The sequence below is a fragment of the Lipotes vexillifer genome, unplaced genomic scaffold (assembly GCF_000442215.2).
Source record: "Lipotes vexillifer unplaced genomic scaffold, Lipotes_vexillifer_v1.1 scaffold1324, whole genome shotgun sequence".
Lineage (NCBI taxonomy): Eukaryota > Metazoa > Chordata > Mammalia > Artiodactyla > Lipotidae > Lipotes > Lipotes vexillifer.
Window position 1 is genome coordinate 34,333 of NW_006792152.1, and position 27,337 is coordinate 61,669.

The 27,337-nt window shown below is 44.2% G+C and overlaps 1 protein-coding gene across 1 annotated transcript; it reads left to right on the forward strand.

Annotated features, from left to right (window-relative positions):
- Positions 1-4,305: 4,305 nt before the first annotated feature.
- LRRTM1 (leucine rich repeat transmembrane neuronal 1) lies at positions 4,306-6,961 on the forward strand. The gene is made up of 2 exons (XM_007465355.1): positions 4,306-4,894; positions 5,162-6,961. The coding sequence occupies exon 2, from the start codon at positions 5,221-5,223 to the stop codon at positions 6,787-6,789; it is 1,569 nt and encodes a 522-aa protein (XP_007465417.1). The 5' UTR covers positions 4,306-4,894; positions 5,162-5,220; the 3' UTR covers positions 6,790-6,961.
- Positions 6,962-27,337: the final 20,376 nt, after the last annotated feature.

A 27,337-nucleotide genomic window follows, 5' to 3' on the forward strand; every position in this document is an offset into this window, starting at 1 on the left:
GGGGACCAATGGATGGTCTTAATATAGTGAATGTTTGGAAGCCCTTTACCAACTTCCTTCCTCTCCCAACACAGATTCCATTTATCCCTGTATATCTTCTTCCCCAGGAGAACTAGGGAATTAATCCACTCATCATGATATATGCATTTCAGTTCCCCATCGTAGGTATGCCTTTACGATGCCCATCTCTCCAGTCAGTGAGCCTTGAGTCCTTAAACTACTCATACACTTTACTTCCTTCAATGAAGCTTTTTAGCATTGGTCCCATTTGACCTGTCAGCTCATCGCATTTGTATGTTCTAGAGACATTTAATCTCAAGCGCTGGGCCATATATAATTATTACCGGCTAAGTCTCTCAGTGTTTGCTGCTCTTCCCTACCTAAAGCTCCAGGAGGAAAGCACTAAGTCATTGCATTTTTTGGTTTACTCCCATGACTTAATATCAATGCAAGATGTTAGGTGTTGCCTTAGTGCTATCCATATTACTACCTTGTTTTAAGAGGAGGATAAGTTTGATAAGAAAAATGACCTTTATTTAATGTGTTCCTCCTAAGTGGATCTCCTGAAAGAAAACTTACAACCCTCACCCTTTGGCCCCATATACATCTTCAGAGGCGCTCTGTAAAAGGCCAATTATATGCTGTGTGCTCACAGGAACAACAGAGTTAATTCTCTCCTTTTGAAATTGTGACTCCCACCCTCCTCCCCTACATCTAAACATTTCCTTTTAAAGAAAAGCCAGTGCTCACTGCTACTGAAAAGTAAAGACAACCACTTAAAGACCAAGGTCCAGGCTGGAGCAAGCAAAGACAGAACATTAAAATCACCACTTGAATTTCTCTTTCCTTGAACACTGCCAAAGATTACTATTGGAAGGCCAGTCCTCAGAATGCATGCTCATTTCAGACTTTTGTCACTTGCACCTCTAGGTTCACAAACTATTTTCGTTCAAATAAATGAATTGGAGGTGGCCTTCAGTTGAGATGAAATGGGAGAGGTACAACATTTCAAGAAAAAAAAAAAACTGTATGTGACCACCCTCCTAGCACCCCATCACAACATAAAGTACCAAGAAGAAGCAAGGAGGGTTTATCATGCAAAGGTTAATTATCAGTATAAGGTTTAGAAGAGGAGGAATTAATTACCTCTCCCTCCTCCAAATTATACTTTTGGCCTCTCCAGCTGCATTGAGCTTGCTCTTCCACCTCTTAGTTCCAGATTGTGTTTTGGCAATCAGATCCATACTTCACGTACCCCTGAGTTCCTTCCCATTTGCTGAGTCCACGTTTTCAAGATTCTTATCCTTTCTTACCCCACTCCCCAATCACATGTTGGCCTAATGGCTTGAGGTGCCTTTCTTGCTCAGCTACTATGGCAGTTCAGCAAGACATGCTAAATATCTTTCCCCATACAAACACGGAAAATAACAAGGGTGTTTTTAAAGTGTGTAAAATATCTCTCATCAGCATCCAACGCTGAAGGAGAAGACATTTACCAACAGAAACCTGTGCTTAGCCCAGAAAAAGAGATTGATCATGTATATACACAATCGTCACATTACAGCCTGATGCATTAGATGTTCTCACAAGAGAGGTAAAGAGTTATGAGAGATCAAACATGAGGAAAGAAAGAAGTTTATGTGAGCTCTTTCCATTTTTTTTTTTACTTTTTAGTGTGTTGGACCCTAAGAGGCATGACATTAAAACTCATGAAAACCAGCTATATCAGCTTGCTTTGGTGACTCAAAAGTTGTCGTTTCTCGACTCAACTTTGCTGCAACACTTGATTCATGTTGTTCTTATTTAACCTAATTTGCATTGATTTAATCAGGGCTGGTATGCTTTAAATACATAATAAATTGGGATTCTGCAACTTAGATGACTTAGAATAGCTAAATTTCAATAAAGCTCATTTCAATCTGTTAATGTATACGGTTCTGCCAAGGGGTTTAAAACCGTAGAAAAGATGCAAACTTGCCACATTAGAAGTGGGAAAGATTTAAAGATACCATCCAGATGAAATGATTTGCAGGATAATAATGTGAAAAGCAATATATATATGTACATATGTATTTTTTAATTACAGCCTAGACATTATCTTCTACATTTTGAGTATCATACTTAGAAGAAAGCTCACATATAAATGCAGTGAATTTAATTTTATTTTCCTTCCTTCTTGCCAACACTCAACTCTTTTCTGCCCCTGTACCAGCTCTACAAATCAAGTGACATCCAAAGTGGGACCTCTTCTTGCCCATTTGGCAGGCTCTAGCACCACTTTGCAAGCTGCCTGCATTAGGAGAATTTTCTTCCTAGCAGCCATGGGGATTGGGTGGCTTGTACTCACAATACTTGCTGAATGGTTGGCCAATGTTTACCCCTGCCTGCCCCAGCTCCCCAACCCTTTAGAGTTTATGGCTTAATAAGCCAGCTTGCTGTGAGGAATAATTGTCTTGGCAAGAGGTGAAAACAGTTGATGGTGAAATTGTCTGTCTGTTAAAGTGTTCCGCAGCACCCTGGAGGTGCCAGTGCCCAGTTCAGAGTCAGGCAGGAGGCAAGAGTGCTGGAGAGGTGACCATCAAGAATGGGAAAGGAAGGCCACCACTTTGGTACGAGACAGAAAATAACCTATCTGTGCCAGTAACAAGCTGTGAGACCTCAGATAATCACCCGATGTCTCTGTACCTCAGTTTCGTCATGTGCAAAATTCAGATTTTCTAATGTCTCTTTTAGCTCCTAAGACAGCATGTGATGTCTAGGACATTTCAGCTTTGTTTTCTTTCCAACTGAAGGATGCATCTCAGAGATGAATGACCAGGCCAGAGCTCAGAGGAATACGAAATGGAATGATTCATGCCCCTGTTCATATAACTTTTCCTGAAAAGTACTACTAGTCTTTGGTGACTTTGATTCCACTGGTTAGTAGTGTCTTTAGCTTGAATGTAAGGAGCAACTTAGTTACTTGTCCAAAGCTAGTCCAACCCTGGAGCTTTGGTAATCCACCTCATTCTTATCAATGAGAGCACAACTATAGATAATGCCCACTTATTTTCAGTTCCTAAGAGTCAGATATGATGGGAATTAGAAGTGAGGAGCTGGAAATTCACATTGGATTCTCCCTATTGCCTCCTTGGGCATATTTGTCAAAAAGGTAGGCTTATCTACTCATTTCCAGCAGGGTTTCTTTTTTTTTTTTTTTTTTTTTTTTTTTTTTTTTTTTTTTTTTTTTTTTTTTTTTTTTTTTTTTTTTTTTTTTTTTTTTTTTTTTTTTTTTTTTTTTTTTTTTTAACAGATGACCAACAGGTCCCTGACAACAGCAATGCAGACCGTCTCCAGACCAGTTGGAACAAGACAGAGCTCAACATAAGAAGCTTAAGGAGCCCATCCATAAATGAGTGTTAATGGAAATAATCAGGCCAAGACCTCTTCATGCTCAGATGATACAATTTAGTAACACTCTCAAAGCTTAAGTACGGGTGTATATATAGAAAGGGGTAGGCTTAATGAGGGTTTAAACTACCCCTTCTCCTCTCATACTCTCGCACATTCTCCTGGAGCGAAGTGTACTGCAGGGTTCTGTAATCACCATGAGCAGCACGTCAGGGTCAGCCCTCCCGGTGTCAGACATTAGAATCTTTCTTTAATACACCCGGGACCCCACAGACATCTATGGAGACTGGTGAAGCCCCGGAGGGACCTCGGGCTAGAAAAACTCCCTGTACACAGACATAGGTTTCTGCCACTCTAGGTCCACCGCCGGGACCAGGATGGCTTTCCAAATCCGCTGAGTTTGGAAAGCATTCCCCCATCCACCACCTAAAAGAGCTGGCTGACTGCAGAACTCGAGTGCCCGCAAGGGAAAAAAGAAAAATCTCAGCCAAATCCCCACAATCGTTGCTTTCCTCTAGCTTCTCTCAAGTTGCTTTTCTAAAGCAAAGGACCAAATGTTGATTTCTCTACAGATTCCTACGTATCTCTTACACGTAGACAGCTTTAAAGGGGGAGGGGGGAACGTTCCCCAAAGGGAAGGGGAGGGCGCAACAGAATATTTCAGTCTCCCACTTGGAAATATCTTGTCGTTGATGATGCTTTTCCAAACGTCCATCCCCCCTCCTTTTTTTTTTTTTTCATTTTGGAAATATGGACCAAAAAGCTGAAAGTTATTTCCATTTCATCAAAGAACATATATTACTTTAGTGGCTCGGGAGAATGTTGGTTTTCTGCCCACCCCTTTTCAATCTGCCCATGTCTGAGGTGCTCCGGGAAGACGCACAATCGTGAGCAGCTTACGACACTCAGTGAGCAGTAGGTGCCGGTGCAAGCTCGCGCCTCACACTGCCTGGCGGAGGGAAGGAGCCCGGGCGCCGGGCGCCGCTCCCCGCTCCCAGCGCCGCCGCCCGAGCTGCCCGCCGCCCGCGCCTCCCCGCCGCCCGCAAAGCATGAGCCAGCCCGCTCTCCGCAGCCGCCCCGGGCGCGAACGTCAGGCGGTCTCCGCGGAGCAAAAGGTGGCGCCGGTCAGTGGTCCTTTCCAATGACGGACATTAACCAGACTGTCAAATCCTGGGGAGTCGCGAGCCCCGAGTTTGGAGTTTTTTTTTCCCCACAACGTCACAGTCCGAACTGCAGAGGGAAAGGACAGCGGCAGGAAGGCGAAGCCCCGGCTCCCGCACGCAGTTGGGAAACTTGCGGGTCCTAGAAGTCGCCTCCCCGCCTCGCCGGCCGCCCTTGCAGCCCCGAGCGGAGCAGCAAAGTGAGACATTGTGCGCCTGCCAGATCCGCCGGCCGCGGACCGGGGCTGCCTCGGAAACACAGAGGGGTCTTCTCTCGCCCTGCATATAATTAGCCTGCACACAAAGGGAGCAGCTGAATGGAGGTTGTCACTCTCTGGAAAAGGGTGGGTAAGACACTTTTTAATTAAATTCTTTCCCGAAGATTTTTTTTTTTCCTCCCTTTGCTGCAGCATCTAACATGGACCAAATCACCATCTCTTTGATCTTTACGTGGCTGTGAACTTTCCATGCTGCTCAGCTTTCTGCATGCTTAGAGGTGAACGTGTGGCTTTGGGGAGGGGGGTCCTGCTTTATTTCAATGTATTTATTTGATTTTTGCCCTTTTCTCCCCCTCCCCCGCTCCCCCTCCCTCGGAATAAAATATGATGTAGATTTCTGACCGAGCGCTTCCAATGGACATTCTCCAGCCTCTCTGGAAAGATTCTCGCTAATGGATTTCCTGCTGCTCGGTCTCTGTCTATACTGGCTGCTGAGGAGGCCCTCGGGGGTGGTCTTGTGTTTGCTGGGGGCCTGCTTTCAGATGCTGCCCGCTGCCCCCAGCGGGTGCCCGCAGCTGTGCCGGTGCGAGGGGCGGCTGCTGTACTGCGAGGCGCTCAACCTCACCGAGGCGCCCCACAACCTGTCCGGCCTGCTGGGCTTGTCCCTGCGCTACAACAGCCTCTCGGAGCTGCGCGCCGGCCAGTTCACGGGGTTAATGCAGCTCACGTGGCTCTATCTGGATCACAATCACATCTGCTCGGTGCAGGGGGACGCCTTTCAGAAACTGCGCCGAGTTAAGGAACTCACACTGAGTTCCAACCAGATCACCCAACTGGCCAACACCACCTTCCGGCCCATGCCCAACCTGCGCAGCGTGGACCTCTCGTACAACAAGCTGCAGGCGCTCGCGCCCGATCTCTTCCACGGGCTGCGGAAGCTCACCACGCTGCACATGCGGGCCAACGCCATCCAGTTCGTGCCCGTGCGCATCTTCCAGGACTGCCGCAGCCTCAAGTTTCTCGACATCGGATACAATCAGCTCAAGAGTCTGGCGCGCAACTCTTTCGCCGGCTTGTTCAAGCTCACCGAGCTGCACCTGGAGCACAACGACTTGGTCAAGGTGAACTTTGCCCACTTCCCCCGCCTCATCTCCCTGCACTCGCTCTGCCTGAGGAGGAACAAGGTGGCCATTGTGGTCAGCTCGCTGGACTGGGTATGGAACCTGGAGAAAATGGACCTGTCGGGCAACGAGATCGAGTACATGGAGCCCCATGTGTTCGAGACCGTGCCACACCTCCAGTCCCTGCAGCTGGACTCCAACCGTCTCACCTACATCGAGCCCCGTATCCTCAACTCCTGGAAGTCGCTGACGAGCGTCACCCTGGCCGGGAACCTCTGGGACTGTGGGCGCAACGTGTGCGCCCTGGCCTCGTGGCTCAGCAACTTCCAGGGGCGCTACGATGGCAACTTGCAGTGCGCCAGCCCCGAGTACGCACAGGGCGAGGACGTCCTGGACGCCGTGTACGCTTTCCACCTGTGCGAGGAGGGGGCCGAGCCCACCAGCGGCCACCTGCTCTCCGCCGTCACCAACCGCAGCGACCTGGGATCCCCCGCCGGCCCGGCCACCACTCTCGCTGACGGCAGGGAGGGGCAGCCCGACAGCACGCCTGAGCTGGCTACAGTGGCCCTCCCCGGCGGCGAACACGCCGAGAACGCTGTGCAGATTCACAAGGTGGTCACCGGCACCATGGCCCTCATTTTCTCCTTCCTCATCGTGGTCCTGGTGCTCTATGTCTCTTGGAAGTGCTTCCCAGCCAGTCTCAGGCAGCTCAGACAGTGCTTTGTGACGCAGCGCAGGAAGCAAAAGCAGAAACAGACCATGCATCAGATGGCTGCCATGTCTGCCCAGGAATACTACGTTGATTACAAACCGAACCACATTGAGGGAGCCCTGGTCATCATCAACGAGTATGGCTCGTGTACCTGCCACCAGCAGCCCGCCAGGGAATGCGAGGTGTGATTGTCCCAGTGGCTCCCAACCCGTGCGCTACCAAATATGCCTGGACAGCCGGGGCGGGCCGGCAAGCACCAGGCTGGGGTCTCCTGTCTGTGCTCTGATATGCTCCTTGACTGAAACCGCAAGGGGATCTCTCCCAGAAACTTGACATTTTAGCTTTATTGTGTCTTAAAAACAAAAATGAGATAAAACACAACAAAACCCCACCCCACAACCTTCAGGACAGTCTATCTTAAATTTCATATGAGAACTCCTTCCTCCCTTTGAAGATCTGTCCATATTCAGGAATCTGAGAGTGTAAAAAGGTACCAATCATTGATTTTTTTTTTGTAAACTTAAAATGTTTAAAATAAAATAGCATTTACAGTTTTTACAGACTGGTGTAACCTAAATGAATTGTTACCTGGTTAAGAGTGAAGCAACAGTTAGAATCCCCACCCCCCGTGTGTGTGTGTGTGTGTGTGTGTGTGTGTGTGAGTGTGTGGAGGGGTGATCTAGTGGCCACAGGGAAAATCCAGAAATTCAGGAGCAAAGTAGCCAGGCTGATTTTGAAACATTAAGAAGGACAAACAGAGCTTATCAGGTGGATGTACCCCACATGATTAAGGACTGAAAAAAACAAGACCCTTTAAATTATATTTGGGGGTGGGGGGTGCAGTGCAATCTAGCCACTTCAAAGCAATTGAAAGGCAGACTGAGGACTGAGCATCCTTGCTCAGCCTTTAAGGCAGAGATCATTGCAAATGCTTTTTAAAAGGCAGTGCCACACAGTTTTCCTTATGAACAGGAAACATTTTTGCACTTAATACAAGCATCTTTCAAATCGATTCAAAATCTCACCCCCAAGTGCCACTGGTTCACTATTCTCCTACGCCTTTGATTCACCAGACTTAGTAGCATTTGTTCCCTTTTCCATACTCTCTCAAGTGAAAGACCCTCATCTCCTGCTCTCTGTGGTCTGACTCAGGGAAATAAGGCGGAATACAAATGTTCGGTGATGAAAGCTGTGCTTTCTGGAGCATATTGGTAAGACTGCAGCAAGCTGAGGCTCTCAGCAGTGACAGCACACTCCTAGTTACTGTGGGGAACAGTGGGAAAATCCTACCCTGGGCTGAATGCCTCCCTGGGTGCTGCTTGTAGCAGGAGACTTTAGGGGCAGACAGGATACAGAAGTGATGGGGGGTGCGGTGGGATGGGGAAAATGAGCTCTTGATCCTATGTTCCAATGTTACTGAAATAGGAATAATTTGTTAACCCAGGACAGAAAAGCTGCCTCTCTTCAGATTGCCCTGTTGTGTGATGCCTGCTTTCCTGTGTTGTCTTAGTTTTTTTCTGTGTTGGGGTCAGTGATTTCCCCTTTCCAACCTTCATAGGTTTCCAGGTCTACAGAGGTGTGGGTTGTTTATTGAACTAAATTCAAGAGTGGTAGCAGGTGGTGATGTGGGGAAGGGACAGGGGAGGAGTATGTGTGATGGTCTTTCACTAGCTAGCAATTTAAGCAAATGTGTGATTGAAATAAACTGTCATGAGTGACAGCTGGTGAGCTAATGTTGTCCATGTCCAGAAGTTTTTCTCAAACTCAGGTGCTCACCCCTCTGAATGATCTTACAGACTGGCACCTTTCTTTTTTCCTTTTCTTTTGGGAGAGAGAGAGAGCCAAGTCTGAATAGCAGGAAGAGGGATGGAGGGAGAAAACATACACCATCCTCTCCCAAAATGCAAATGCCTCCGGCCACCTACCTAAAAAGACACAATCAGCTGTTTGAAATGCAGAATGGCATCACCAGGAGGTTTACTTAATCTGAGGGTTGTTAGTAGATTTCTCTTCTACCTATGGAGAACCCAATATGCCTAAAAATACTGCTTCTAAGAGGTTCTTTCAAGAGAAATATTTTGCAAATGTCTCTAAGATGTTAAGCCTTGGTGGAGAGCTTCTTACACACGCACATACGCGTGGGTGCGCGTAGGCGTGCGTGTGCGCGTGCGCACCCCCCCCATAATCTCATTTTCTCTGACCAGGAAACTTCATCTTATTTTGTTTATAATTAAAACATGACTTTATGACACATACCATGCACGCAACACCCATTTAAACTAGTAATGTTCTAAAAGAGAGATGCTTTGATAACTTTAAGGGGGTTTTGGATTTAGTCTAAGAATGATCATCTGGGAATGCCATTGTAAACAGCATCTCACTTGGAGGGCAGGGGCTGCAGGAACATCTATAATGAAACCTCAATAAAGAGACCTCCTCTAGGAGACAACAGACCTTTTCTGGAAAAAAAAAAATCCCCCAATTGGGCACCTGAAGGATTCAATTCAATCCTTGGATTCCATGGATTTGATGTGCTCCTAGGAAGGTTCCTGAAATCCAGTGCCAAAAGCTACTCTGGATTGGTGCATTAAGGGCGGTGTTGGTGTGCTTACAGGGAAAGCTTCCAGAAGCAAAGCCTTATTGGCAAACATCAGAAGCACAGATCCACCCTACCCCCTAAAAATATGGATATTGGCAACTGGAGAATTTCTCTCCTATCTCTAAGACTTTTTTTCCCTCTTCATTCTTCTTTTGTAAATGTGGCCATGAGAAAAAGCTAGAGAATAATCATGCTTTGTTATATGCTGCTGCCACCCCTACCCACCGTATGACTAAACACCACATATGTAGAAGATATGAAGTCCAAGTAAATCTAATGAAATACTATTGTAAACAGGACTCTGTAACCTGAGACCTGGAGGACAAATGATGAATACTGTGTTCTTAATTTGTTTGTGTGTGTGTGTGTGTGTGTGTGTGTGTGTGTGTGTGTGTGTGTGTGTGTGTGTGTGTGTGTGTGTGTGTGTGTGTGTGTGTGTGTGTGTGTGTGTGTGTGTGTATCTGTCTCTGTGTTGTGTGCCTTTATAGTCAAGGAAATATGTTTCCTACACAAACAGAGAAATTTAGCTCACATCATTTCATGCTCCTGCACCTCTTGCTTTGGAGAATGGCAGCGGGTGGGGGAAGGCAAGAATGAGGGAAATTGGTAGATTTAACTAAGGTTTTATGACACTTGAAATCTTTTCTTTCTTAAATTAATTGATCTTTAAGCTTCAAGAAACTTGCTCTGTCTGACCCCCTCTAAGGAAACTACTGAGCATTGAAAAGACAATCTTATTTTTAAAGGTGTAGCACCTTTTTTGTTGTTGTTCTTCCCTAAAAGGGTGCTGATCTCCTTGTCCTGTGCTGTCTGGAAAGAATTTAAGACCTGGGCATTGTCTCTTCCTGGACATTGTGATGGATTAACCCTCCATTTGCAGTACCTTCCCAGCTGATTAAAGTTCAGCCCTAGTATAGAAGTTTCTCAAATATTTATACAGGAAAAAAAAGTCCTTTCAAATGACAAATGACACTCTCAGGCCAGTCTTAGCCCCGATAGTTTTTTTTTTTTAGGTGGTACCAGAGTGAGCAGGTTAAATGAAACCCATCCTTTGGCCTTCACTCTGAGGAAACGCAGCCCCTGGGACTCAGACTCCAGCCCTGATAGTTGAGACCACCAGCCAGCCCAGGCTCTCAAGACTGCAAAGTTGCCATCATAAAGAAAAGGTTATTCCAGGAAAAGGAAACTTTTAAAATTCATTTTTAATATTCTCTCAAGCTCTTCAAAGACTAAGAGTGCCTTACCTTTTTTCCCCTGCCTTCAGGAAGGAGATATTCGGTATGACTTAGCATCAACAGCACGTTTATGAGTACGTGTAAGTCATTAAAGGGGCAAACACTACCTGTTATTTCTCTCAAGTTTCCTGAGCAACTGCACACAGATCACTGGAGGGCTTAGGGGCCTCCTGTGTTACTGGATTACATTAATCGACTTGTCAGCAAGTTCGGCACTTATTCTGTCTGGTGCAGCCATGTAGAAAGAAGCACTGGTGGATCACACATCCTGGGATCATGAAAGGCATCAGATACCCTTCTCACAGAGAACATTATCAAGAGGCCAGAATTTATATGCTTTGGAGAATGGGTATTATAATGTTTCAGGGTAGTCAAAATAAGCATCAATTATATCCTCTAGATAGGTGGTTATGTTGGTTGATTTGGGCTTGCCATGGATGGAATATCAAATAGCAAGGAGTTAATTGGAATATGACTATTAGGCTCCTGAAATATATTTTGGGAGAAGTTTAGGGATATACACATACATACATATACGTAAATGACATAAAATGACACATAATAGTCACACACACATACTACATTGTCATGTATGTATGTATATATATATATATAACCACATGTATAACAACATACACATGATCATATTATATAACTAATCCCTCCAGCATTAATTATCCTCCTGCTTTCTTCTTCCATGATCAAACTTTTACTCACAAAAGGATCTGATAAAATCAATCACAAGGTGTAAAGGACTGAGGTGGCTTTCAGGCATTAGTTGATGAGTGGTAGAGGCTCAGCAGGCTGGGGATCTTCTGAGCTCCTCATTCCATAGAAGGGTGTATGCCTGCTACCTAGTGGTAAGAGCCAGCAAAGCATGCTTTAGAGAGCATGCACCTAACTAATGAGTTCCACCTCAGGGTTAACAAAACATTCCTCCATTAAAAATTGCTCTACTCGGGCTTCCCTGGTGGTGCAGTGGTTGAGAGTCCGCCTGCTGATGCAGGGGACACGGGTTCGTGCCCCAGTCTGGGAAGATCCCACATGCCACGGAGCGGCTGGGCCCGTGAGCCATGGCTGCTGAGCCTGCGCATCTGGAGCCTGTGCTCCACAATGGGAGAGGCCACAACAGTGAGAGGCCCACGTACCGCAAAAAAAAAAAAAAAATTGCTCTACTCAAATTTTTTTACAGGGATCCTGCAGGCAAAATTCTTCCTCCTGTGACTGGGCCCCATCTCCTGGCCTTCCTCAGCCGGACACAGTTTACAGTTTTTTGCTCAAAGCAAAAGCCTGGCTATTAACGTCCTTAAGGCTTAGTCAGAGTTGTAAATGAGATGGAGGAAATACATTTATTGAATGGTTACTTGGTATGAGAGCCTTTATCTAGACCTTATCTTTACATGAGGAGCCTGAGGCTTAGAGAGGTTCAGTGTTTTTGTACAGCTAGTAATTGGAAGCACAGGGCATTCAGTCTGGTGTCCTTTTAACTATACCCTGTTTCTAATTTCCTTGAATGGTTGCCTCCTCCACTCCTCTAACCAGCAAAGATCCTAGGACTAGCCTGGGCTAAGGGTACATGCTCACCATATTCTTGGTGGATGACATGGGTGCAATGCTTGAATCCAGGAATTTTCATCATGACTTTGTTTGCTCTGGCCTCTGGTAATCGAGTCATGCAGGACTCTGCCAACAGAGGAGAACTCTCACAGGCTTCCAGGAGCTCAAAGTTCAGTTAATCATCCAGTCCAACCACTAACCAGAGGATTCTGGACTCAGAGAGACTAAGGTCTTCCAGGTATTCATATACTACTGTTGAGGATTTATTTAATAACCACTCTTGGTCATTAAGTGGGCTATGTCTCTATGGTGGTGGGTCTCAACCAGGGGCAAATCTGCCACCCAATCAATGTAATGTCCAGAAACATTTGTGATTTTCATGCTTGGGGGTGGGATGCTACCAGCATCCAGTGAGTAGAGGTCATAGATCCTGCTGAGCACCCTACAATGTACAGGAAGGCCCCCTCAACAAGGAATCATTTACCCTAAAATGTCAAGGGTGCCGAGTTTCAGAAACTCTGCTCTCTGGTATAGAGTAATGAGGCCATTGACACCAACAAGCTGCGTTCCAGCTTTGCTTGGATTCGTTCACCCAGCTCTGTTGCCTTCTAACCTTCCTCTCTTGAAAGAGAATTGGAAGTCTAAAGAAAACCCCTCAGGTTGGCTGCTAATCAGCGCGAGGACCTGTAGCTAGCACACGCTTCTCAAACAACATATGGCAAAACTTAAATTAACTGGGACAAAACCTGTCAGAGCCCTCCATTGACCCACTTTTTCTCTGCAATACCTCATTTAGGAAACAAAAAAACATCGAGTTAACAGTGGATATTTAATTAACAAGAAGGAAAATGAGAAACTTGATATCCCTTTCAGTAGGTGTTCTGATGTCTGGGCTTTTCCCCTTCTCCAACCAAGCCTGGAATGTCTCCAAGGTGGGAATGGGCTTTCATTTTAAAAATCAATGTGCTGGGACTTCCCTGGAGGTCCAGTGGTTAAGACTCCGCACTTCCAATGCAGGGGGTGCAGGTTCGATCCCTGGTTGGGGAACTAAGATCCCATATACCATGTGGTGCAGCCAAAAAATAAAAATAAAAATCAATCTGCAGTCTAGTGAGTGGTGGACATATTAATCAGGTCCATGATTTCAGACCTTAGAAGCAGGATGGTCTAGAGATGCAGGCATCGCAAACTGAAAGGCATTTGGGGCCAGGCAGACCACATTGATGAGTGAAGTTTATGGGCCTATGACATTAGGAGAGAACTAGAGAGTTCACTTCAAAAATGCAACTTACTTTTGATTGGTCCTGGTTAATCAACAATTCTGCAGGCTATGTCGAGAGAGTGCTCTGAAAGAACCCTGGTCTTGAAATCAGGAGAGATGGTCTTTAGACCTGGTGCTGGTACTCACAGGCCTTGGGTCCAACTGGTAGTCATCTTAACTGCAGACAGCCTCTCTCTCTTTGCCTTTGGGAAGGTTCATCCAGGTATTCCCTAAGGACCCTCTGGGTTCTGGGCTTCTATTTCATCATTTTCCCCGACAATAAAACAAAAGTGGTTTCAAGCTAGTGCCACTTAACCAGAAAACTAAAATTCCCCTGAATTCCCATTCCCCCAATATTCTGATTCATCAGGCTTGACTGCATGTGAACGTGTAAAGGTAGATAAAAATTCACAAAGAGACCAAGGCTTCAGAGAGGGATGTGGGTATGCTGGAAAACAGCTGAGAAAGCACAGGCAAGCGTGGGTGGAAAATGGGGTTTTTAGAACGTGCAGGAAGAGGAAAGGAAACCCTAGAGAGGACACACACTCACACTCACCCACACGTGAGATGGGGAGACACAGGGAACTGTCATGAAGCAGGACCAGTAAAAAGGCTGAAGAAGCCACTGCGCTGGAGGGGGGTGGGCAGGGACGAAGTACAGGCAAACGTTTGCACAGGACTCCTGAAATAACTTACTAGATCTGAGTAAGTGGCTACAATGGAAACTAGGGGTTCAGAGCCCTTTAGTAAAATGAGAGCAAGGGGGAGGGATGGAGAAAGGGAGAGGTGGGAAAAGTAAAAGTCAAGGTTGGAAGGTTGGGGGAGAGGGGAAGAGAGGAAAAAAAAGAGAGCAAGAGGGGAGAGAGTTTCAAGATTTGTGCTTTATATTGATCGAAAAATCATCGGGAGTGGCCTGCGATACACCAACTCTACTCCACAACCCTTTTTCATCGTTTCTTTCCTGACTCTGATCTACCAGGTTGGCTATTGGCTTCTTATCAATGTCATGTTGGGAAGCCATTTTTCTCTCTGCTTTATGAGAAAAAAAATAATTTTCTAGTTGCATCCTTCTTTCTTTTGCTCAGCTAGGAAAATGCTTCTCCACCCTTGCTGCACATTGAAAGCACTTGGGAGCTTTAACAAATATTGATGCCTGGGTCCCTCCCACAGAGATGTGGATTTAATTGATCTGGAGTGTGGCTTTGGTGAGGTTATGTTTTAAAACTTCCCAGGTGATTGTAAAGTTCAGTCAAATTTGGGAAACACTGAGCTAGAGGGTCACAAGTATCGCCACATTTGTAGCTCAGCAATCTGTAAGATCCACAAGTCAGACTGCAGCTCTTTAAGAAAGCATGGTGGGCTGGTGGATGGGGGTCAGTGTTAAGTGAGGAGGCCACAGCCTCACTGACTCCTCCTGGTGGGGCTGATTTTGTGAGAAAGATGTACAAGCATACATGGGTTTGTCATTTGTTTCTGAGCGTTCTATAGTTTACTAAGTATTCTTTACAATTATTTGATTTACTTTAATTCTCCCAACAATCACAAAAGGCAGACACAAACTTGTCCCATCTTTTAGACAAGAAGACTCGATCAGATCAGAAGAGGTTAAGTAGCTTGCCGAAGGTCAAGGCCTAGCACCTGGAACTGCGTCTTCTAAATTCTGTGTCCTCCTCCGTCATTTCCCTTTCCTTCTCTGATTGGTTGTGATGAGACATGGCTGGCCTTGCTCAAAATACAAACCTCAGTAAGTCTTCCAGCAGGAGTCCTGGAGCACACATTGCACTCATGCTCCTATACCTTCTCCCTCACCAGCCAGAGTCTGGCAATGACAAAATTTGGCATCACAGTCTCACTACTGCCCCTTTGGTGCCCCCCTCAAGCCCCCTCCCAAGCCTGACACTCTTCTCATTTCCACAGGAGCCTCCATGATGCCTCAGAGACTTCCAAATAGATGCCAACGCTTTCCAAATAGTGAACATCAAAATGTTCCCTTTCCATTCAGCCTACTGCCATCAACTTCTTTACCAGCAGCTCTTTAAAGGATGTGAAAACTAAATGCTAGCAGAAAATGGATGGATGGATCTTGATACCTATTTTGCCCAGAAATTCTTGCAGTTTAAAAAAGATCTTTTGGGGGAATAACCAAAGGAAATTGTTCTAATGCTAGAATTGTAGGTACTGAAACACCTGGGTGATGTATATTTGGACAGGAGATCCTTCCTTGTTCCTCTCAAATGAAACAACACAGGCAATTGCTCATATGTAAGCCCAGATCTGCCAACAGTTTATGGGACTTAAAATAAAGCCAGGATAAAGACTGAATCTTCCAGCATATTTTATCTCCTTAAACCAATGTCCTCTTTAGAAATCATGTATTACTAGATGTTCACCATCAGTGTGTTTATCTTCAGTTAAGAGCTCTCAATATTGCAAACTATGTGTGGCAGGGACCTCTATCTCAGAGATATTCTAGGCAGACTTGGATAAAAGTGAGATGGCTCAGTCAGTGGCAAGTGAGAGCCGGATTAGTCTGCCACAGAAAGGTCTGGAAAAGCCAAGCTACACACAATTAATGGAATAATGCAACAATCTGTCTTTGGCTGGCCAAGGAAATCCTGTCATTTGTCCCTCAGCTGCAGGACAACCACACACTCTGTGATTTTGTCTCACTGTCTGCTCCATAGTGATTGCATTTGCTGTGAAATCTATATTTCCCTGCAACTGTGTCTGTGTGTGTGTGCATGGGTTTTATTCTAAAAGTAATGGTACTTCTTGGAATTCAGCCTCACTCTTTTGCTTTCTGTCCAGGTCATTTTTATCTCAGTTTCTCTTATTTATCCTTTTTTGTACACTATTTCAAAAATCATAAAGGTGCAAAGAGAAAACATACTGTAAGGAAGAAGAGAAGGAATCATGTTATCACTGAACTGCAACTAAAGGTAACACATCACTCAGGTTTTTTAGTTCTCATTGAATTGGTCAACTCATTCAATCAAAGTGACACAACATTTCTTGTTCAGGGATTAAGGAAATGTTTGTTGAGTGAACAATAGACCAATTTAACTTGAAGGTGAGGCATTAGCAAGAAGACTGTGGTAAGAGTCTAGGTCCACCAGACTCATGATGGGTGTGTGGAGGAGAGGCCTCCACTTCAATCTGATCCATTTATGAAAGGCAAACACCACCACCCCCGCCCTGCAATGGACATGTTTATTACACAGTGTATTTACAAGGTGCTTGGCAACCTGCTAAATCCTTAACATTTTCTCATTTAAACCCTGCAACAAACCTTTATCCTTCCTTGTCCAGAGGAGTATTAATATTCTCATTTTACTGACAGGTAAACTAAGGTTTAGAGAGGTTCAATGACTTGCCCAAGGTCACTTACCTTAGTGGTGAGGGGGGCATCAAACATTGATTCTGGAGACACAGTGCTTGGGTTCACTTCTGGCTGAGTGACTTTGGCAAGTTACTTAACCTATCTGATACTCAATTCCTTCATCTATAAAATGGAGATAGGGTTATTAGGAGAATTAAATAAGTTATTATTGAGAATTAAGTGAGATATTCTTTGTAAAGTGGGTGCCTGGTACATGGTAGGTACTAGATAAGTGGGGCTTTTGTTTGCTTTAATAAAAGATAATGAAAGATAAATAAAACAAGGTCACACAGCCGGCAGGGGTGCTGAGTCCAACAGGGCTTGCAAAGCCATGTCGCCCCCATTTTCTTCTGTGATAGGGTACTACCCAAAAATCTGAGATCCTGAAAGCACTGGGTCTGGAAGGAGAAGTTAAGGAGGTAGAGTGTGAAGTCTGAGGGTAGAGAGACATGTTTCTTCCCTTATAGCTTTGCAAGTGGCTCAGGCCTTAGCCTTGATACCCACGTTTGACTTTTTTCTGGTTCTTAATTGACTTGGCTTTGCCACTGAGATCAGACAGTCCTGGTGAATGTAGCCCATCACTGGAATATGCGTGTGTGTGTCTGACATCTATGTACCCATGCAGCTGTGGCCTCGCCTTCTACCTTCACACATACCAAAGCCTGGCGGCCAGCTCAAGGAAGCATCATTTGTGTGGGTCTTTGGCAATACAGCAAAACTCACTTTCACATCGGAGCTGTTTGCTCTCTGTAGTCAATTCCTGAAGGTGGAAAGGGACTACACAGCTTGCGATTGTTACCCAGCTCCCAAACTTTTATTTAATATCGGCAATATTAAATCATATTGGCCCCCGAGACACTAAGTATACATCTTCAGCTGTAACAGACTTGCTGGTGTTTATTTAAAGATGTTTTTTTCTCTGTGTACTAACAGCCGCGGTTTGATGCTGCTCAAGCAAGTGTAACAAAAGGAGAACACGTCTGAGGTGGATGCTCTTCTGGGAGAGGAGCTCATGTGTTATGAGGCAGAGTCCAAGTTCCAGCTTTGTCACTTGGCTGCTGGCCTTTGGGCAAGTCAGTGCCACCTGCCTGGCTTTTCCTTTCTCATCTGTAGTAGTAATTTTGAGCAGTTTTTCTAGTTCTCTGATCTGGTAGGCAAGGTGTGGAGGAAAGCAGGGGTGATTTCCAATATATTCTCCACTGCTGTTGCTTATCAATAGGTAAAGTTATGAATTCATTAGACGTGCCTCAAGGGAAGCTTCCACTCCTCTTTAGAGACCTGCCCAACACCACAAACAGGGATTATGTTTGGTCAGAGGAAATGCTCTATTTTGCTCCGAGGGAATTAGTTTCTGAAAGGTAAGTCTGTTCCAAGCCCCAGCCTGTTTCTTGTGATTTGCTCACAGAATGACTAAAGAATGCTCCGCACCGGCTTTGGACGGGCATATTGGAAAGACTTTGGCCACAATGAAACCCCAACACATGCCTCTATACTACCAGGAAAAGCTGTAACTATTGGGAAATTGAGGACCACTTTCAGTTTAGTGCTTTGTGTCTTTGCTAACTTGTTTTATTGTTTGTTGTTTGTTTTCTCTCTTCCCTCCCTTCCTTCCTTTCTTTCTTCTTTCCTCCTCCTTCTTTAAAACATTTTTTTTTTTACTGAATTCATAGTTTTGAACTATGGTATGCATTCTCAACAGGGGTAATACTGAACCCAAGGAGTAAAAATTGGCTCTTAAGGGGATGAAAAAAATCTTACTAGTTTTATGTATAAAGTACACTTATACATATGGTAGACAGTATATAAACAGATACACAATATATCTGTGGTATTAAAATTTCAAAGTGAGGGGACAGTTGGGAAAAAAAGGTCCAAAAAAATCTCTTGGAGGGAGATAATGAAAAAAGAAGTTTGAGAAATGCTGAGATAGATAGTGATTAACATGCGGAAGAGACAAACTCACAAAACATTAAGGCATCATGGCAGGTCACCAACTGAGATTTTGAGAAGGTCAAAGGAGGTCTGGGTTCTTCGATATTGAAACCTGGAATTCAGAGGTTATTTGAACAGCCAAAGTTTCATTTGGGGAATTTGATCTTATCCGTCCATCCTACACTCAGCATCTCCCAGAGCTGTTTTTACTTGGAAGTTTCATGATGTGTTAGAAAAAAACTGTTGGGATGGAATTAATAGACTGAGCCCTGATCCTGGCTCTGTCACTTACTGACTTAGATATATCACCTCCTCTGCAGACTTCAATTCCCTTGTGTATAAAATTCAGAAACTAATCTCTGCTCAGCCTGTCTCACAAGGATCTGGTAAGGATCAAAGGAGAGAATGTAAGTGACAACTTTAGAAGCTATGTAGTATCATGCAAAGACTTACAGCAGTGGATGGAGGAGGGTGGTGACATATGGGTGGCCACCCACAGTGTGACTTTAGAGGGCCACATGCTTCAAACTCCCCTCCACAGGGAGTGGAATTCCTGCTATTAGTCACTGCTCTGAATTAAGTCCCTCACGAAGAGCATAAGCAGCAGGGAAGCAACAACTAGACTGTTTGCTTCTTAAGGGAAGCACTCCTTTCACTTGACTTTGCCCCTCAACGTGGAGCAGAGTCTGACCCACTTGAGTCTAATGGCCTTTGGGCAGGTCATCATTTGAACTTTAAGAACTGTGGCCTTTACATCTCTAAAATGGACACACCGATGGCTGCCTTGCAGGTTCTTGGGAAGATTATCAGGGATCATGTATACTGAGTCAACCACAGTGCTAGCTGACAGTAAGTTCTCAAGTAATAGTAGTTCCCAGCCCGTGTCACCAATGTATAGTTACACGTTGTATTTATACAAACAGACTAGAGGAGCACAGAAAGGCATTAGGAACAATTGATTTCAAAAAATGGATTCTAAGAAGTAGCTGTAAGAGGTTAATTTAAAGACAACATTAAATATTAGTAATATAAAAACTATCTCCATGGAGGGAAAAGTTGGGGTTTAGCAACTACAGTAAGTGGGAAGAAAGAGAGCACCATCACTATTAGGCAAAGTCAGCTGGAATACTTAGTTAAGGAGGTTACCAAGCTCCCTTCACACAGATGCTTCAAGACTTGCCACTGGTGACTGCCTTTATTTTTCTCCCAATATAATGATTCTTTCCAGCTCTGTTAACAGATCCAGTCCCCAGTCCTCCTTCTCTGTGCGCACCTCTCTCCAGACCTGCTAGATCTCCTAAGAATTTAAATTGAGATTTCAGGAAGAAGGGGGAACAGAAGTCCACCCTGGTTCAATTATAATCACGTATTGCATCATACCACTGCCATCAAACTCAAAAGTGCATGTGCTGCTGTTCTGAGTGTTCGTGCACAGGCTCTTGCTGTGGTCCTGTATCTGTCGGCCGGTGAGACTCAGCAGCCCTGGGTACCACAGCCAAGCAGCCTTGAACTGCAGCAAAATCCAGCAACAGATTCGGCAGCCTGCAGCCTGCTGGGTTCCACTGGTTTACCCGGGGCTACCAACCCCAAAGAACTGGGGTGAAAGCAGATGGGGGAAGAGGGAAAGGGTCTGTTTGTGTTTTGGTTTTTTACCAGGCTCAGCTCTTTGGGAAAAAGAAAAGAAGAATCGTGCTCTGAGCTGGTGTCCTGCCAAGTTTCCTACCCTCCCTTGCTAGTCCAAGCACTCCACCGTCTGTGCAGACTGCAAAACAGCAGTTTCTGGAAACACACTGAAAAGTCTGGGCCGGTCCAGAAGCTGTAGATTCTTGGTATCTGTGTGGTGGGGTTTTAAGGATTTTATTTTTCACCTTAATTCTTTTAAAAACTGCTTGCTCTTTGAAGCACATCTGTTATCCACACCTTCTGTTTGTAAAATGAGACTGAAGGTATCCTCTCTAGAGAAATTCCTGAATCTTCTCTGTAGTTCAATGCTTCCACTGACAGTTTGGCTCACAGAGTATGACTGTGGTAAATATTAAAGAATGTTAATAAAAATGAGATAGAACACCTAGGGATCTTTTCTCTTTTCCGAATTTTGCTTTGCTCACTACTCAAGTTTATCTTGACAGAAAATTTACTTTTCTGATCCACATCATTTCCCAAAGCAATTTTCCAACAGCAAATATAAATTTGTGGTGATTGTGAAGAGGTTTTCAATCCCTGTGCTAAGGAGGCCACGGGGTTTCAATAGTTTGTCTCACCTTGAGGTAAATATCCCTCATTCAGGAAACTATCACTGAGGACCCTGGGCAGCAGCTGGGGGTGAAAGCCTGAAAATGAGCTCTTAGGTTTCCAAAATAAACAGGCTTGGTGAGGGAGATGGTTTGAGTTTTAAGATCAAATCGTGAGAAAGTAATTAAGTCATTAAGTAAGAAAATAATTGCATAAGTCCACATAGCTGTATTCTCAAACCGAATGAAGCACTAAGCAAACGAGATGCCTTTACATTGCACTGAACTTTGACCTGGTTAATACAGATTACATTTGTACCCTATCAGAGGTGTGAGTTTAAGCACATATCATGAGATAAAAGTTGTGTTCTTCTCATTGTTGTGTTGGCTTTTTGTCCTCAGCCTTTAGGGCTCTAGGGGATGAAAAATGATTGGGCTTTGGAATAAAATACACCTAGATTTGTGTCCCAGATCCACCATACACCCAGTGAGTGATAAGGGGCAAGCAACTCAGCCTCTACTAGTATAGGGATGGTTTAAAATTTCTACCTTGATTGTTTGGGGAGGGGTAGTGTTAATGTATGTAAAACATTTTGCACATGCTGGGCACATAAAGAGTGCTTAATAAGTATGATTAGTATCACCAGTATCTTCTTCATATTATTTTCATTACTTTTGGTACCAGATGTATCTATTACCACTGAAGCAGTTTTGACTTTGTACACAGTGAATCTTCTTTCCAATGCTATTGGCAACAGAGTGGAATTCAGTCTATGAATATCACTAGACAGAATCACATAACATAATAAGCTGTGAGGTTTGATGAAAACATAAGCCACCAATAGGGGTTATTCCTGATGTGTCCAAACCAACCCACAGATGCTGAAGTCATTTCTCTCTCCCTCCCCATGCCCATGACTTCTCTATGTTCTCCTTTTCTTTCTAGTCATTCAAATTTTCATAATGATGCAACGTCCAGTTCGGGTTCTAAAGATATCTAAGAAAACTTTCCCGATGCCTTCAGCTCACTATGGTTCTCCTTCTCGCCACCAGAAGGTGTTAGAACATTCACTGACCTTAGCAGCCATGTTTCCCAGTCTGGACTGCTCCAGGATATCTCCTTTTCATTGTCTCTATTATTAATTTACTTACTACCATGTACCATGCATATATGTTTTGTGTCCCATTACACACTATTCATGGTCAGGAGACAACTCATTTGCATTTAATTCCATTTAGTTTCTTTCTAGGCACCATGGAAGCAAAGAGAACAAGACATGGCTCTGCTCTCAAATGGTTTACAGTCCAACAGGACAGGTACAATGCCCACACATATGAGGACAACCAAAGATGAAAAAGGATATATACTACAGCACAGGTGTATCAAAGTGTTCTGAGGACACAGCAAAAGGAGAGGAGTGTCCCAATTCAGGAAATGGGTGGGAGGTAGAAGAGTTCTGGGTCTAGGTAGGTGGGTGGGGATTTGACAGGCAGAATGGAAGGAAAGGGTCTCTCAAGAGAACAATCCACTATATGCAATGGCATGGAGGCAGGCAAATGAAAGGGAGGTATGGGCCAAATGCACTGGCAAGGTGCCTACCTGCAAGTCATGAGTGGATTTGTTATAAGCAGATACTTAATCAGCAGGATAATCTAGGATCTAATTTTGTTCCATTTCAATAAGGAAATGTATCCTCTTTCTAACAGGATGAGTTAGGGAGAAAAGAACTAACCACTCTGATATCCTTCCCCTGTGCTCACTGTTAGAAGTAGAATAGAGTCCAGGGGAGTGTTTCCTAAGGCTTCCTGAAGGGAGGTTCTGCAGAAGCATCTCAGAGATTATTAATCAAAAGGAAGTATTTGAAAAGGTCACTGGAACATCCAGGGCAGAGAGAGGTTTTAGAGAATGTCTTCTGAGATTGGAAGGGTGACATGGTTGCAACCAGCAGGGATCTGAGGAGGTGGCAGGATCTTACAGGGGAGTGGCTATGAGGGGGCTCCTAAGGAGACTGAGTCATGAGCACCATCCTCAGAAAAGACTCCGGTGACCAAGCATGGCATGAAACAGCAGATCTGACTGCCTTTGAGGAACCATGTGGACACGGACAATGATCAGGGAAGTGGAGATCATGTGACCTGAAGATCAGAGCACCATTCCTGAGAGTCTGGACCAATATAAGGCCTCCAGTGCCATCACATAATCAAGAGAGTTGGTATGGTACAAGAATACTTATAGTAATTGCCAGTTAACTTCCCTGGTAAGAGAGAAAGCTTCAAGTAGATTAGAAGCAATTTTACAAGAAAACAAAAAGCCAAGTGAAATATTTTCACTCTTGTTGTGAAGTAAATTTTATATCCATTACACTGACTTTTATGACACAAGACATGCCTGTATAACACCATGCAAACAGAGTGGCTGAAATATTACTGGCATTCTTGATAGTCATGGTATTCAACAAAGTCATGTTTGGAGTCTCATCAGTCAGGAGACCACTTAATTCCACATCAGACTTTGAGTGTCTCATAAACTTCCCTGAGAAGACCCTAACCTGCATTCTCAATGGGAATCCTGTCTGGGTTGCCTGAGTTTTATCTATTTGTATGAGTACCCAGTGGGCCCACTGGGGCAAAATAAAGGAACATATCAGAACTGATGACTGGGTCCCTAGACTATGACTCTTGTACAAAGACCAAAAGCAAAAGTGACCATCAGTCTCTCCATGAATTCCCTGGAGGAAACTAAAAATCACTGTGAGGTAAGAGAGTTGAGACACCTGGGCTTGATCTTGAGGCACTCGTTGACGGTCATGAAGAATGGATACTTCTGAGTATGACACTGGATGCCTTCCTCGGTGTCCCTAGACCCAGTCTGAGAATTAAAATTGTAAGAAGAGAGATACCAGCGTGGTAGATGCTGTTGGCAATCTATTCAACAGCCATTCCCCATCTTCTTTGTCTATGATGGCAGAGTCTATCACCATGATAAAGGCCAAAAAAGTCATAGGCTGCTTTGGCCAGCTTCCTTGCAGCCAGGTTGTGGCTGACCAGCAGGACAGATGTCTGCTGGGGAACTTAGTAATATTTTATTCCTAGAAAAAAAGTGATATGTAGAAGAAAATATCCCTCTTTTTTGGCTCATGGAGAGCCATTCTGAATCCTGCAATGAGCAAGCACAGGACTAAGCGAGGTAACAGGGCTGAAGAATGGATGGAGACTGGGTCTCTGATGACACTACTGTGTCCCAGAGCCTAGCCTTGGGAATATACCTCTAGACCTATTGCTGTGTGAGATAATAAACAACCATTTTTCAAGTCATTGGAAAGTGAGTGCTTCTATGACTTGCAGCCATAAGCATCTTAACTGGTACAGCAAAATTCTAGATGGAATGGGGTATAGACCAGGAAGTTTGAAAAGCTAAAATCATAAGGCTAATCTCTTAAGAGCCAGAGAAAACAATATCTTTCAGGGAGGGCAGGGCTGAATCCTCCTTTGCCTCTGTGAGTATTTTGAGGGATTCCCAGAGATGATGAGAAGAAGGTGATTGAAGATCAGAGATGATGGAACAGATGGTTTCACAACAGTGTAGAAACAGCCACCACTTCTGTGCTGTTCAGGCTCGATTGTGGGAGAGGAGAAGCTGGAGAAACTACTCTGGATAGGGCTTGGAGCTGAAAACTATTGCTAACACCCTTGCAATTGTTAACCTCATTCCTTGACTGCCCACCTTAGGATTGAATGAACTGTTGACGTTGGGACCACTTTTACCTTAGGAGTAGAGGAGACCTGGCAGTATTGTACCATCTAGAATTAGGCCTCCTTGACTCCCCAAGAAGATACCTTGCTATTTTCATTCAGTTGTTAACTCTCCATGCTCTCCTTCTAACAAATAGAACTCTTTATTAAGATATTCAACTCATCCAATAAGAACTTAGGTAGTGAATTTACAATGCCCCTTGCTGTAACTGCTGTTGAAGCAGAAAGGCAGAATCCCTTCCACTTGTGTGGCCATGGATAAGATTATTCCACTCACACTAATTGTGCCATGGTCAGGGAAATTGAGATAATGCAAGTGCAAATACCTGGCATGTAGCCTAGAATTCATCACTTAGTGATTATTAATGGCCAGCCCCCGTTTCCTTTCCCTCCTCCTCTGCCTCTCCTCCCTTTCTCTTTCTTTCTTACTCCTTCCTTTCCTTTTCTTCCCCTCACCTTCCTCTCCCCTCCCTTCTTCTATCCTTTCTTCTCATTAAATGCTCAGCATATGCAGTGGCTGGAGAAATATGCTTCTTGCTGCATGACCTAGCTATCCCTCTGGCTCTAGGAGAGCACAAGGACACACTTCCCCACTGCCCCAGCTTCAGTGGGGCTAAAGGGAAGGCTTATACAATCTATCATCATCTGTGGTAACTCATTAGACATCTTCCCATTGAAGTAATGCCATAAAGAGGGTACATCCCTAGCCTATCAAACTATACTCATTGAAAACAACTCGAACACTTGCAAGTTCCATCTCTGGGGTTGCATTTGTGAGGTTACTCCTTTTGGGTGTAGGTCTCACGTGACAAGTCTATCTCATTACTTGCCCTTTGATTCTTTGTGCCTATAGACGCCGTGTACACTTTTTAGAAAATAACTTCTTAAAACAACTTAATGACATACACCTGTGATTAGATCCCTTACTCTCAAGTCCTCCTGCTTAAATTTAACTGGTATATTTCAGATTAAAACCACTTATAAGATTCTCATTCCCATCTCTCATCCTTCATATCCCCAAAGCCTGATTTGGAAGACCACATAGGCTTGATTTCCACAGATTCATAAGCTGCCCTTTTTATGAGCTCCAATGACTTCACCTCCAGAAGTGAATCACTTAACAGTCTTGCATGTAACATGCTGGATGGACTTAGTCTTTGAATTTCTGATGAGCTCGTAACTATGGCCTGGGTCTTAACAATGCAGATCCTGAGTGAGCACTCAGGGACGTTTCTGAATATAACTTGTGTATAATTATCTCTGGTCACCCTGGGGATCCCAAATCCCCTTGGATCAGTGGAGCCAAGAGGTTGCATTTCAGCTAATAGCCAATCACATTTTATGGCTCTCTTGAGAAGGCAAAGAGAAACGATGGTGTTTCTGTGCAGCATTTCAAAAAGAAACCTTTCAAGGGAGGGAAATCAACTCACCAAAGGAAATAAACAACACTGCGTGTTCACCAAATGCCTTTCAGAAATACCTGAGAGTCCTTTACCAGTGAAACTTTGCTCTCTGTTTCAAGAGGTGAAAAATAAGAGAGGGGGAAGGTCAGCACAAGATTATAGAAGGGCCAAGGCTAGGTACTCCACTGGTATGCTAAGTGGATTGCACTGCAATATTTTATCTAAATGTATGCATCCCTATAGGGCTCAAATCGAGGGTATATGCCCTATTGCATTACTTAAGGCTCCAGAACTTAAGGTGACATGTATGGGCCCACTTATATGTTGACCTCCTCAGGGCAGTGAGTGGACAAGTGAGCAGAAAGTAGCAGTGGGCAAAGCTGTAGACTGGAGGCAAAGACCTGGGTCCATCCCCAGAGCTGCCTCTAACACAGCTGGGTACCTCTGTGCACTGAAAACCTTCTGGTACTCCTGGAGGATGGACTGGTGCCAGTAATCATAATCCATTATCTGTGTTGTACTATAGAGTTACAAGCGCTGCAGCCAGCAAACCTGATCCCATTTGATCAGCTCTGCAAAGAGGTGAAAGGAGGAGAGGAAAACAAATATTGTTTGAAGTCAGACAAAGAGATAAGTCCTGACCTTGGCATTTATAGAATCTTATGTCATTTACTCCTTATAACATCAATACTTAGGTTGGTACTGTTCAACTGATGAGACAACTGAGATTCAGAGAGGGTAAGCAAATGCCCAGTATCCCATAGCTAATGCCATTCTTCCTATTCCAAATCTAACAAATGTCTCCATTATAAAACAGGTATAAGTAGAAAGGGAAGCTTATCCCTACCTTAAGGTGGGACAACTTCCTATTTTATCAAGCAAATCTCCTAGGAGACCAGGTCATGACACAGAAATCTCAGTGCATAGAACACTGTATCTTGCTTGGGCAAGGATAAGTACAAGGCTTTTATGTGACAAGATGTAAGGGACCATGAAAAGCCTCCTTCCACAGAAACTGACTCTATTGATCCAAGTTTTTTTGGTCAGTATTCCATTCCACTCATTGGTGGATGTCATCAAAGCAACAAGCTGGGAGCTAAAGAGTCAGGACAAAAGATGTGTAAATATTAAAAGGGAAAAAAGAAATAGTATAGCATTGTAAAACTGTATAGTATTACAGCTGGAAGATATCTTTAAAATCACTAAATCTAGTGCCTTCCTTAAATTGATAAGAAAGCTGAAGCTCATATAAGCTATGAACTTCTGGGAGTGTCTATGATCACAGGAAGAAAAAGTAGCAGTGCCAGCACTCAATGTCAGCTGCATTCAAACTAGTACTTATCCTAGAGATAGTACTCAACATATTTACAGCATGAAGAGACAAGT